The sequence below is a fragment of the Meleagris gallopavo genome, chromosome 3 (genome assembly GCF_000146605.3).
Source record: "Meleagris gallopavo isolate NT-WF06-2002-E0010 breed Aviagen turkey brand Nicholas breeding stock chromosome 3, Turkey_5.1, whole genome shotgun sequence".
NCBI classification, from domain to species: Eukaryota; Metazoa; Chordata; class Aves; order Galliformes; family Phasianidae; genus Meleagris; species Meleagris gallopavo.
In genome coordinates, this window is record NC_015013.2 from 21039178 (window position 1) to 21053152 (window position 13975).

Consider the following 13975-nt stretch of genomic DNA (forward strand, 5'->3'; position numbering starts at 1 on the left):
TATAGTAATAACTATTGTGTCACTGTTGACGTGCTGCTGCCTCCTAAGTGTTCTGGGCTATATATAGAAATAAATACATAAAAATAATATTGTTGAGATGATATGCATAGTTGCATTTTCAGACTTTTCAAAGCATGAATCCCCTTGGTGCTTCCTTTTAGCCACTTCAGTAAAGCTCCTGGCTGCAGATGAGTCTCTGATAGAAGCCTGTGTGGTGTATCCATGGCCACATTCGTATAACTTCGTATAATGTATGCTATACGTAAGTTATTAAACGAAAAAAAAAGTAGTATTTTTTTTTTTTTTTTGTCAACATTAAGTAGCAGAAAGTTGAAACAGCTGCTTACTTTACTCTCTGCTTTTTAATTTAAAAGCCATGTAGGTGATCTACTTGCAATCTGTGCTCCACTACATTGTGTTTTTTTCAGGAGCATTTTAAAATATATCACTTTGATTGTTCAGGTACTTCATTTAATCAGAAAGATAGACCACACTTCTATCAAAGAACAAGTTAGTTCAATTTTCTTAAATTAGATTTTTCCTCATATTTTAAAATTAGATCAGAAAAGCCAAGTAAGACCTCTCCAGGTGGGCACAGACTGTAATTATGGACCGAAGACCACTGTTCACTCTGCTTTAGGGAAGAATTTTATTTATAAAATAAATGCAGTCTGAGTCTTGGTGTTATCAAGTTTGATTTCTTCCTTCACTTATAAAACAGAACAATTCCACTCCCTAGTCTAGGTGCAGAATAACTTGGAAATCATTTGATAATTGAACAATAAACAACATGATAATTAAAAATTTCAACATTACTAAGAACATCAGAGCATTTTGAATAGGGTTTCATAGGCCCATATTAAGCAATAAAGAGTAGTGTTAAAGTTTATCAGAATGTTTATAAGAGATATCTTTTTGCATTTCTTAAGTTTTCAGTTATACAGGAATCCCTTTCATCACCCTGTGTTAAAAGTGATTTACCTTTTTTTCTCATCAACTCTGTGTTGGAAGTCTTCTGCTCACTATTGAAAATGTTTTTATTATGGCATGTGAATATATCAAAGATATCTTGTAAACTCTTGCAAATATTATTTATTTCCATAATGTTGTGATCTTGCTCTGTATAAGATTGTTTCAGGTGACAGAATTATCTGTTCATAACCATGTTGGCTTAAATTGGGCTTTGTAAATTGAATGAATGTGAATGACATTGTATGTGGCTGGTGTCATGCCTCTAAGGAAGAAATTGGCATGAATCTCAAGTTTCAGTCCTCAGAAGTGCGCTGTGGCATGACAGAGTTGAGGAGGACCTTAAGGCCTATTGAAAACAGATAAGCAAATAGAAATCATATTTTGCACCCATTGCAAATGAGAACAAAACAGAATGAGTTTGTAGCAAAATAACCATAATGAATATTTGCAAGAATTAGGGAAGATGGAGAAGAGAGCTAATCAGGTTCAATGCAGAAGAATCTGACATTGTGCAGTTTTGGGGTCAACAGTCTGGCTCCTTTGTGACTGTGGGTAATTCCACATGTATTCCATATTTCTCATGTGAAAGCTGTTACCAAATATATTATGATATTATGCCTGCAGGCTACACTAACAGATACTATCAGTACTATTACTCGGTGATACATCAAAATAAAATGTAGAGAGGTGACTTAAAATTAATGCTTTGAAGTTTGGTACAGAGCTGGACAGATGACGTGGCATGAAACGTAATCACCTGGTATATAGTTTGCACCCAGTGTAGATGGAAACTAATTTCCCTGTTCAAATATCTGTGCAGAAAATAAGGAATCTCATGTACTGGAATATGCCACACTAGATATGTTGTCATGCTAAATTTTCACAAAGTGGCACAGGCTTCATTTTTTCATAATTTATGAGAAACACATTTAGTGTTGTATCTACAGTGGTAAGGAAAATAAGTTTTCTGTGTTCGTTTTTGTTAGTTTTTGTAATAAAAAAATCCAGAAGACATATTTTTTTGCATGTATCACCTCTTAGTTATTTTTTAAAAATCTTTAAAACCACAAACGTGCTGTTGGGGATCCACGTCATGTGCAAGTGGCACGAGAGGAGAGCACTTTCCTTCCAACCTCTCTCCCTGCTTCTTGGTCATGATTTCTCTCTGGATCACCTCACACTTCCATTATCTCAGTCTCTAGTTTTGTTTGCTTTACTTGCAGACTCTTGTTGAAGGGCCCATACTTTTAAAGTTGAGGCAACTGACCGAAATGAAATATTATGTTTGAAATTAAGATATAACTGTATACTATCATAGCATTTCTTTCTCTGCATTCTCTTTTTGCTCCTTACATTTTTTAGACTTGAAGAAACATGGGTGGCATTTTACATCCTAATTAGTGCTCATAAATGCTCTTGCAGTGCGCATGTAGTAAGCTTTAGTATTCTCACTAACTGTAATACATGCCAGATGAATGTAACAGTGACAGAATTTTGCATCGCTTTCTCTCTACCATCCTTATTTACCTTATATCTTCATCAGTTTAAAACATCTAGTATCTGCACACTGACACTCCCCTCTCCCTTCCCTTCCACCTCTCTCTCCTTCCTGATCTCCCTACTGCAGGAGTCCTTTCAGATATTTTCTGAAGGCTCAATTCATCTGTAAAATCTGTCACAAACCTTAACATATGAAAATTTAATTTTAACTTTTAGTAGAGACATTTAAACATTATTTTGAGAATCAAAAGGACTTCCGTTGTGGAAAAATTCCACAACAGAGATTTGCAGAATTCCAGATATTCACATTTACAAGTGTGTATTATAGTACCAACAGTTTGTATGGGATTAAAACACTTGCAACCTGGGTTCAAAATGTTTGTCAAAATCCACTTTGACTTTAAGACACGAGCTTAAGGCTTATTTATTTCGTTCTAGTTACTTTTTCCTGCCTCCTCTTTTTCCTCCTTTGACCAGAAATGGTACTCACTCAATTTTAATCTAGATTGTGTATTTTCACAGATTAGGATTGTGGAATATTAAAATGCTTGCTGCTTCTGCCAGATGGGAAATGAACGGTCAATCATATTTTTCATTTTGTTTCTGATTCTGTTCTTTTTTATGATATTGTAGATAACACAGCCAGTATCCTGACAAGACGAAGGAGATACCGTCGAACCACTCAAGATGTCTATTACCTCCCAATTTTGATTTCTGATGGTGGAGTGCCCCCTCTCAGCAGCAGCAGTACTCTCACTGTTAGAGTTTGTGCATGTGAGAGAGATGGACGTGTGAGAACTTGCCATGCTGAAGCTTTCCTCTCCTCAGCTGGCTTGAGCACAGGAGCTTTAATTGCAATCCTGCTCTGTGTTGTCATTCTTCTTGGTAAGTCATTTTCAGTATTAAGTACTGCCATCTTCTGCTGGCTCTATGAATGTGACAGGGCAGAAATTTTTAATATGATATGTTTTTGAACCAGAAGCTGCCTAGTAGTAGGAGGTAATTAGAAACACATAGCTGTGATTAGAGGGGAAAGGTTGGGCTAAAATTAATAGGAAAAAAGCCTTTAAAGCACATTCATGAATATCTGGAATCCACTAGAAATAATTTTTCAGGGGTTATCAAGTAATTAGCACTGCAGACCATTTTTCTGTAATTTGAAAAGATTTCAAAAAACCACTGGCTAACTCCATGCCTAGAACAGTGCAAAAATTGATAGAAAAGAGATGATGAGGAAAGCTTTTTGAAATGCATTACACTGTAAGAAACACCATTAGCACTATACAAAAGCCATTAATTACCTTTGTGAGATAAACTGATAGCAATGCACAACATACTCCTTGGGGGCAAGGGACACATGAGATAATATGATGGCTCCATTAGATAAATATCCTTGCAAGTGCATTTTCTTTCCACTTTTTTTTTTTCCTACCCAGGCCAATTTGAATGTTACCCATTAGTTAATATTTTTTTGTGGCAGAGGCAAAACTTGCTGGGTACATATCTCTGTAATTAATATTCATCTATTCAGGTGTCTCTCTGCATTCTAATAGAGCTGGAAAAAGAAATAGTAGGAATTGCATTGTGACTCACATAGGATATTTTGAGAATTTTTTTCTGAAGATTCTACGTTTTCTAAAAGTGCACCTCTCACATCTTACTTCAGAAATTCCTTCTGAAAAAAAAAAGATATAAAATGTATAGTAATACATTTGATTTTTAATCTAGTACTTTATCATACAAGATATCTTACATTCATAAGAGAAAAAATAAAGCTTGTACATTTTAATTATATGTATATGCTGAATATTAGTCTTAATGAAGCTCAGAAAGCCTCTAACAATGCATCTGAAAAATGTCAGCCTTAGTTACTCCTTTCTCATCTAACTGCTAGTATACTATCCATTTTTGTGTCCTACGTGAGATCCTTGTAATCTTAACAACTGGATTTAATTATTGGCTCAAGAAACTGTAGACATTCCTGCAGAGTAAATAGGAATGTGTTCTTTACTGGCCCTTTGGAAGACCAAGCTGTATTGAAAGTTTGTACTTTTACATTAGGATTATTAACTTTCTCCTTAATTATGTGTTGCTTTTTGGCGTGTTGTTATGTCAAGACTCAACTATGTAGAATTCGAGAGTGCTTTCTGGGCATACAGTAATCTATCTTCATGTAATTTCATATAATATTACACAACAAAGGTACTGTGCACTTAGGGATTCTAAGTAGGCTCTTTTCCAAATTGGATATGTGCCTGATGCTATGATACTCCAGTTCAAGGCCAGCTTAATAACATCAGAATACAAATATTAGCCCGCAAGTATTTCAATTCATGACTTAATAGCTACTGTTTCTGTAGCATATATCTACTTATTTCAACTGTAAACTTTAAACCTAATCTAAAATCTGCAGTTTTCTCTTTAGCAATTGTGGTCCTTTTCATCACCCTAAGACGTAGCAAGAAGGAGCCTTTGATCATTTCAGAAGAAGATGTCCGAGAAAATGTTGTGACATATGACGATGAGGGCGGTGGAGAAGAAGACACAGAAGCATTTGATATCACAGCATTACGTAATCCATCAGCTGCAGAAGAGCTAAAGTATCGGAGGGATGTCCGCCCTGAAGTTAAGCCTGCACCCAGGCATCATCCTTCTTCAAGCCTTGACAGTATAAATGTTCAGGAGTTCATTAAACAAAGACTTGCAGAGGCTGATCTGGACCCCAGCGTGCCCCCATATGACTCCTTACAGACATATGCCTATGAAGGTCATAGATCAGAAACTGGATCTATCAGCTCTCTGGATTCAGTCACAACACAATCTGACCAGGATTATAATTACCTTGGAGACTGGGGGCCTGAGTTCAAGAAGCTAGCTGAACTCTATGGGGAAATAGAATCAGAAAGAACAACTTAGCTGTAATTCCCAGAACAGAGAAATTCCTAAACAGCTGGAGATAGAACGACAACAGTGATAACAGCAAATAAATACAGTACTTGGAACTGAGCAAGTTGTACACAGTTACTGTAGAACAAGTGCCCTTTTCATATTTGAAACTGGGTTCTCCAATTGGAAGAAAGTAAAATTTTGAAAAATACAGAGAAAAGAAGCAATTGTCCCTTGTGTATATTTTTAATTGCTCAATAAAGTCTGTGGTACTGTATCCATAACAGTACCTTTAAGTAAAGCCGGGCAATGACACTTTTATTGCAATATGCTTAACATCTCCGAGCTACAGTATGTTTCTGATCATGCCTGTTTAGGAAGATAACTAATGGAAGAGCAAATCATTTGCAGATGGTTTTGAGGTTGCCTTGCTAGCTGTGCTCTAGGCCTTGTGATCCCAATGTAAGGTAGCTAATGGGGTTTACTATCAGTGTGAGAAGTCCTAGGAGTCATTTTCCTTTAACAGCAGCGATAATCCACACCTGTCCTCTAAAATAAATGGTCCTTTGATGGTTTAATCTGTTTGAATTAGCAGGTTGCAATGTGAAAATGTCATTTCATTATGTCCCTCATACTCTCTTTATCCCTAACCAGCTAGCAGAGGGACAACATCATTAGCTGTCAGTGCAAACACAGCTCTAGACCATAACCTCAGACCCACTCTGGAAGAAGAGTTGTTTTTGATGTGTGTGCTTTTTGTATTTTCATGGGAACATCGTTCATGTAAATGAATCTGAAGTACTCTTTATGCAGCAAAGCAGATGAAGCACAGGTTCTTTCAGTAAAAACAAGAATGGCAGCACAATTAAAGTATGCAGTTGTTCGGTTCACTGTGCTTCACTTATGGCAATAGATGGAGCTTTTGAAGTCTTTTGCTGGTCTTAATCCAAGAGCTACAAGAGTCACTTTATGACAGTGTTCTTAATCATAATGTGTCTATTTCTGTGTGTGTCTAAAAGCGGAATATTGCTGCTGGTAAGACACTGGAATAGAGAAGATTTAAACAAGGTGATCAAAATGATGATGCTTGTTTTCTTTTTAGTTCAATATATAGATATTTAATTTGTCTTAGAGTAATTTCTATCTAAGCAGAACAAACTCTTTTTTTCCCTATTTCAAACATTATGGGAAGATAAACATCTTAAGCCAGTGGAGGGTGAAAGAAATAAAATGTGTCATTTTGGATTTCTTATTGATGAAAAAAATCGATCTCTTGTGTTAGTAATTTTTTTTTTTTAATTGCATTGCATTGCAGAACTTGCTCTTTAGGCTGCTTAGTATCTATAAGATTTATGTTTCCCCTTGGTTTGTTTGCAAGTTTAACGTTTTGTTTCTCTGTCTTCTGATAATACTACGAGAGGACAAGGAAAACACAGTATCCCATTGTATGGGAATTGTTGAGTCACAGCCTGAACCACTGATTGATCACCTGAGGAAAGGACTGAGTCAGCCATGGGAGCACAGGTGAAGGCAATTCAGCTGTGTGACCAGAAGTAGACCCATTTAAGGGCTGACTGCCACTAGGAAAGGGTCTCCAGAAAGAGATCCTTCCTCTGTGGATTCTTTCCTGTGAACCTAGATCTTTGTATACAGGTGAGCATTCCTTCCCTGTTTGTTTCTTTTCCTGTTTCCACCATGACACTATTTCCAACTGTAACATCAACTTTAACACCCATGAAGGATTATGACTGAATAGGTTCATTATCTACTAAAGCCTAGTACTTTTAAAATGATTGGAGCTCTACTTAGAGATGTAGGCTTTCATGATATGTATTTCATAAAGAAACTGTTCAGGGCAGAAGCTGTGTACTGTTTGTCTACTTTGGGCTGGTATGGAGAGATTCAGACTGGTAGGGAAAGAATTACCTACAATCATAAAATCATTTAGCTTGAAAAGACCTACAAGATCAGCAGGTTAAGTGTTGTCACCAAAACAAGTCTACCACTAAACCCTGTCCCTAAGTATCACACCCTCATGTTTCAGAAATATCTCTGGGAATGGTGACTCTACCACCTCCTTGGGCAGCCCCTAGCAATGCCTAGCTATCCTTTCCATGAATAAATTCTTCCTAGCATCCAATTTAAACCTCCTCTGATGCAACTTGGGGCTGTTGACTCATGTCCTTTCACTTTTCACCTGAGAAAAAAGACCAACACCCTTCTCACTACAGCTTCCTGTTAGGTAGTTGTGGAGAGCAATGAGGTCTCCTCCAGGCTAAGCAGCCCCGGTTCCCTTCAGCCACTCTTCATAACTGTTTTCTATGCCCTTCACCATCTTCATGGCTCTCTTCTGAATGCATTCCAATTCTCATCCAAGCTGAGTCTGTATTTATACTGACCTACTATGAGTCACACAAGTGAATTGTTTGGTTCTTTACAGTATAAGTAGGTACGTTCTATCCAATTTTTGATCAGTCCTACTTTGAGAATTTTTACTCTTTTCAATAAACTCCTTACCAGTAAGCTGATGATTGCTTTTGGTTTACACAGCCTTTTACAGAAATAAGTAGTTTTGAAAGAAACTTCTCAAGCGCTTAAAAAATAAATAAATAAATATTTGCAATTACTTCCAGAGTTGTTTTTTGAACATACTGTTTTCATTTTAATGTGGAAGTTGTACAGTTTCAATCAACAACTAAATTCAGAAACCAGTTTAGAGGGGAAAACACCCAACGCCTAACAAGTTCTACTGATGATTTGAGAGTAGTCTTGTAATCTATATTCAGACATGGTTATTTAATTTCTACCAAATACAGAATCTTCTAGCAATACATTTACTGAAGCCATCCTCATTGCAGTGTACCGTTTAACAGCTGTTTTAAAGCAGTGACCTTTGTTCTTACCCAAGAATGGTTATGTATCTTTTCTGAGGGTAGAGTTAGGATGTGTCTCGATTTCATCTCAAATAAAACAACTGGAAGTGCAAGTTTTTTTTTATTTAGATTACATTTGCTTTTTCTGACTTCTCAGTTTTTATACAGTATGAGTAGAGTGCTAAGAAGAAAATCTTTGAACACTGGTAGTATCATGAGTTATAATAGTTTGTACTGCATATACATGTGAGAGCAGCATTCATTGTTATACGATAGTTTTGGGAACTGGTGTTAGTTATCTTTGTCTGTTACTACTTGTCCTACACTAAAGCAGGGAAAATCAAATGTTGTATTGTGCTTTAAGTAGTACTCCAGTCACTGTTTTATTTTTATTTGCTTTATAGAACATTCAGGCTTAAAGCCAGAAGAACTTAAGTGCGGCAACACAAACAATCGTCTTTATGCTCCCGTTCTGATTAAGTTAATGAAAAGAGGAGGTCATATCTCACAGAATTAAGAATCCTCCTCTTCACCATTCCTAGTGCTCTCTTACTGCTATACAACACGTGCATTTGACCCAAAGCCCCAGGGATTCTGATTCATTTAAAATTCTGCAGGGCTATTGAGACAGTACTTCAGCGATGCTGCAGTGTGTTCTGTTTGGTTTGTCCTATCCACGATGATCGCCAAATGTGCTTTTCTGCCATGATGCGTCTGCATGCTTGCTATGCTTAATGTTTTTTACTCAAATGCACACTGTGTGCCGTGTTGTTTGCATGACAAATAGCAGAATACTAAATCTTCAGGGCCACGGAAGCAGGCCTCATGATGCAAAAAGAACGTTTTCAGATTTCCTTTATCCCACAGAATTTTCCTTTGATCTTTCATGTCCTATGAACAAATTTAAAATGCATTTGAGAGTTTCTATGTTCACATTGATTAAACTGAAAGAAAACTAATACTGTGTTTCATGGAAGGTACAGTCATTTTGTAGTGTTGCTGATTTAAATTCAGTGTAAATTCAGTGACAGTGTTGTGGGAAAATCTTACCAGGATTATGTTTAAGTCTGATTGTATGGATTTTGCTTAAAGCTTTCATAGATGTGTTGTATACTCATGTTCTCAGATATGTTCCCATTACGCTAAACAGTAATCCTGTTGTCAATGAACAACTAAATGCTGGTAACTGCCAGTTTTATTTAAGCTGGAAGATGCATGGTAACATTAAATGGCACATAGAAAGGGGCGCTTAAGAGATTTCAGATGTACAATTTTAATTCTGCAACAGCTATTGAAATAATCATGCACTTACACACAATTAATTTGTCACATTACCTCAAATAAATTCTCTTTCTTGTAATGGTGGGGGCGCATAGTATGCTGTAAAGGGTATGTTATCTGAGAAAATGGTCTCTGTAAGTAGGAAATGTAAAAATATATTGTAAACCCAAAAAGAGTAAAAAAAAAAAGTGATTTAATGCATTTTAAAGAAAAGGAAGTGTAATCCAGCTGGCTTCAGATTAAGATTCAGACACTGAAGACAATTTGTTTATCAGTGTTGCCATTTATTGCATAAACAGAGAAAACCATAAAAGTCGAAAGTAATTTCACTGTTATGCACTTTATTTTTGCATTTCTTTGTAGAAAATCAAAGTATTTGTAAACATTTTTTGTTTTCAAGCTCTAATTGATGCAGTTGTTTCAATTGCAAATAATGTGAGAAAATGTCTATGTGAGTACTCTCACTGATGTTTAAAAGGAATTGCAAAATTTCTGTGCTCTAAGCCTTTGTAAAATCATCCTTTAGGAAAAAAAATACAAATCTTGGACCGATCTGGAGTTAACCAAACTCATAGACTCACACAAAAGAAATGTTCTATACATAGAGGAGAATATGAAATTATGCTGCCTAAGGTAACTTTGTGGATTATAAAGTGCTAAGACCTTGTACTTGCAGTACATATAAATGGCACAGTGCATTCTAAGGAACATTAGGAACGTGTTGCAAGTATTGGGCCATCCTTATTTTTCCAAAGTCTCCAAAATATATATTTTTTTTAACAAAAGATTAATGTAAAGTATACCTCCTTATGCAAGTGTTACTGATAGAAATTGTTACATGTTTCCTTTAATAAACAAAAGGGACAAAACCTTTTATTTGTATTTTTCAAATAAAATATGCTCTTTGCTATGGTGATGGGTTATTGTATTCCACATCACAACTAAAATGGGTTATTTTCTCTTCACTCCTGTATCTTATACTCACCAAAGAATTAGAACCATCTAAAGGCACTCTGTCTATAAGAATGAGCACTGATACAGCAGTATTAATGAGGTCAGGGCCAGAAACGGTATGGTAACTTAAATAGATTTTAATGCCTGGTAAAGTCACTCACTTGTGTCACTATTTCAAAGACTGTCTTAAATGATTATTGCTACAGATGAGTAGGGAGAGACAGTCACCATGAGATACTCTGCAACAGACTGCAGTGTAACTGCTAAATGGTTCATTACTTTTACTTGTGGCAACTATTACATTCCAACCATCACTGTCCTGAAACTGAAATACAGCATTATGGGAGGAATAAATTATCCACATGAGTGAGTTAGGGAATTGCACATCTAAGAAACCAGATTGGTGGTAACAGCCAGAGTTAATGTCCTAAGTTGATGCAGAATAGAAGAGAAAAAAACAGGCAAGGATAATCCCAATGATCAGTCAAATGAAATAGCTGTGTATGGGAATCACTCATTCTTTCTCAAATGAATTAACAGGCTTTACAAATTACATCCTAGAAAACAGAGATATAGTGGCTGACACATTACTTGTTGAATGTACATCATCTTTCCCAGACAGACAGAATTTGAGAATAAAGTTGTCTGACAGGAAATTGAAATGTGATTACTTCTTTTATGTTACTGCCCATAGGCCAGTTCATAGGTTCACTGTCTAACACCAGTTGATGCAATTCTCACATGTGCCTCGGCATAGTCCCAGAGAATCTCAGTATGGTGAGAAATCACTCAATTGCAAGGTGACTATTAGCCTGACTGTAAATGCAAGTCGAGGGGAGAAACTACTTTATCTTATTCAGGTCCTCATTTGAGTTTACACATTTTGAAGAATATTTATAAAGAGTTTAGATTATCTTTTGTATCTAAAGTTCACTGGGTCTCTCTCAGCAGAGCTCATTATCCTCTTATATTGTTTAATTTCAAGTTCCTTGAAATCCATTTAATTCCTTCCATTCTTGTCAAAATGTATTAATGTATAGATACACAGAATCTTTTTAAGCCATAAAGTTTTTTGTGTGATTTTTAACTAAATGTTTCTGTGGGCTTCATGTCACCCTGAGGCATTTTAGTGCTAAGTGACTCTTCTAAAGGCTATTTACAATCTTTAATTAACAGGTAAGTCCTAGAGGTCCAATGGACTCTTCCTACATTGGTCATTCTGAAAGTAATGCCTCCTATTTATTTACATTGAAAATACAATAGTTACAAAGAGCACCATCACACTACTTGATAGAGCTAATTCTCAGCTACAAAACACTTTTTTTTCAGGAGTTGCAACCATTAGTTATGCGTTTTCACCAGCAATGAATAAGCCTGAATACTGCTGAATACTTGTAAAAATCTGCACCAGTGGAGGTGATCCTCGAGTCATCTCTGCTGAAATGCATCACCCACTGCCTCAGTGTGTTCACATCCAGTGTTAGGTCTCCATAAGTGTCCAATGAATGTCGATGGGAGCCGTTTTTTCTGTGTGGAGGAATTCAATGACACCTTTGCTTTATGTGCACTTCCATATCAGATGCCATTTTGTCAGACTGCCCTTCTCTGCCATCTGTCACGTGGCAACAACGTGTAATAGATTATTGGTGGGAATGTTTGACCTCTGCTGCCATACCACAAACATCCACTTCTGAAATGGTGGGCCAACAGAATAAAAAAGGAGATGTTACTTCAGAGCAGCTGTTGTACATCAGGTGCTTCTAAATTTGATTTTTTTGTTCTGGAAGTACACACAATAAAGCAATATAGCTGGTGGGCAAAGGGTATCAGCTGAATCATTCCTATCCTCAGAAAAAAAAAGAAGAACATTGGAATTAGGACTCCTAGAGCTCATGGGGCACTCAGAGCCTGAGAGGTGTTTGATACTAGCAAAACCTTAAAAAAATAAAAAAAAATTTAAAATGGTTCAGAGAACCTTGGTAGTGCAACTTCTCCTCATAGGTAATCAGTGGTAGAGTCTAAATAGCCCATTGGGAAGCCAAAATAAAAAAAGGTGCCTGTATGTGTAAGTGAAGTACTCAAATATTTGAACTATCAATTGCCATCTTGTTTCCCCAAGTCCTGGATAGGAACAGATTTGTCATATGCATTTGCTAGACATTTAGTGTGAAGGTAGTTCTCAGGCATGGTACAGTTCTTCAAACACATGTACCTTCCACAGTAATGATTTTGAAACAGACTAGACGGCTCTTGACTTTATTATGAAAGTTGAACATTTACTTAAAATCTGAATTAATATCCACATTTCATGCAAAAAAAGTAATTATTTCTTTCATCTTTTGGAACTGGTTTGAGAACAAAGTCCTGTTTGGAAGTCTCAAATACAACATGTGTAACAACCAATTTTCACAGTAGGACTTGAGGGGGTGTAAGTCAAATACTAGTTGTGTACCAAAAATAAAATTCCCTCTTACTAAGCAAATATGTTAACAGCAAAAGGAAAACTAGAGAGAATGTGGGCCCCTTACTAAGTGGTGGAGGGTGTTCTCGTAACGGGGGATGCTGAGAAGGCAGAGATACTGAATGCCTTCTTTACTTCCGTCTTCAGTGAAAAGGCTCTCCCGCAGGAATCCCACACCCTGGAGGTTAGTGAGAGGGTCTAGAGAATGGGAGACTTCCCTTTTGTCGGGAAAGAGGACGTACGTGAGCGCCTAGGCAGTACTAAGGTCTACAAGTCCATGGGACCTGATGGGGTGCATCCACGTGTGCGAGGGAGCTGGCGGAGGTCATTGCCGAACCGCTCTCCATCATTTTTGAGAGGTCTTGGACAACAGGGGAGGTCCCTGAAGACCGGAGGATAGCCAATGTCACTCCGGTCTTCAAAAAGGGCAAGAAGGAAGATCCGGGTAATTATAGGCCAGTCAGCCTCACCTCTGTCCCTGGAAAGGTGATGGAACAGCTTGTGCTGGATACCATCTCCAGACAACAGGGAGAAAAGGAGGTTATCAGGAGTAGTCAGCATGGGTTCACCAAGGGGAGGTCATGCTCGACCAACTTGGTGGCCTTCTATGATGCTGTCACATGCTGGGTGGATGGGGGAAGAGCAGTAGATATAATCTACCTTGATTTTAGAAAGGCATTTGATACTGTCTCCCACGACATCCTTATAACAAAGCTGAGGAAGTGTGGGATAGACGAGTGGACAGTGAGGTGGGTTGAGAACTGGCTGACTGGCAGAGCGCAGAGGGTCGTCGTTGGTGGTGCAGAGTCTGGCTGGAGACCTGTAAGCAGTGGTGTCCCCCAGGGGTCTGTGCTGGGTCCGGTCTTGTTCAACAACTTCATCAATGACCTTGATGAGGGTATAGTGGCAACCCTCAGCAAGTTTGCTGATGATACGAAGTTGGGAGGATTGGCTGACACGCCTGAAGGCTGTGCTGCCATTCAACGAGACCTGGACAGGCTGGAGAGCTGGGCAGTAAGAAACCGGATGAGGTTCAACAAAAGCAAGT

General features: G+C 37.5%; 1 protein-coding gene across 5 annotated transcripts in view; it reads left to right on the forward strand.

Moving 5' to 3' along the window:
* The window catches only part of CDH18 (cadherin 18), a 204045-nt gene extending 192645 nt beyond the window's left edge, over positions 1–11400 (forward strand). For 2 of the 5 annotated variants that reach the window (XM_010708478.3, XM_010708480.3), the window contains 2 exons: positions 3106–3357; positions 4886–11400. In XM_010708478.3, the coding sequence (XP_010706780.1) occupies positions 3106–3357; positions 4886–5388 (755 nt within the window). In that variant the 3' untranslated portion in view covers positions 5389–11400. The remainder of the gene's footprint in view (positions 1–3105; positions 3358–4885) is intronic. The other 3 variants (XR_004159171.1, XM_010708479.3, XM_010708481.3) reach the window with 3 other exon arrangements.
* The last annotated feature ends 2575 nt before the right edge of the window (positions 11401–13975 follow it).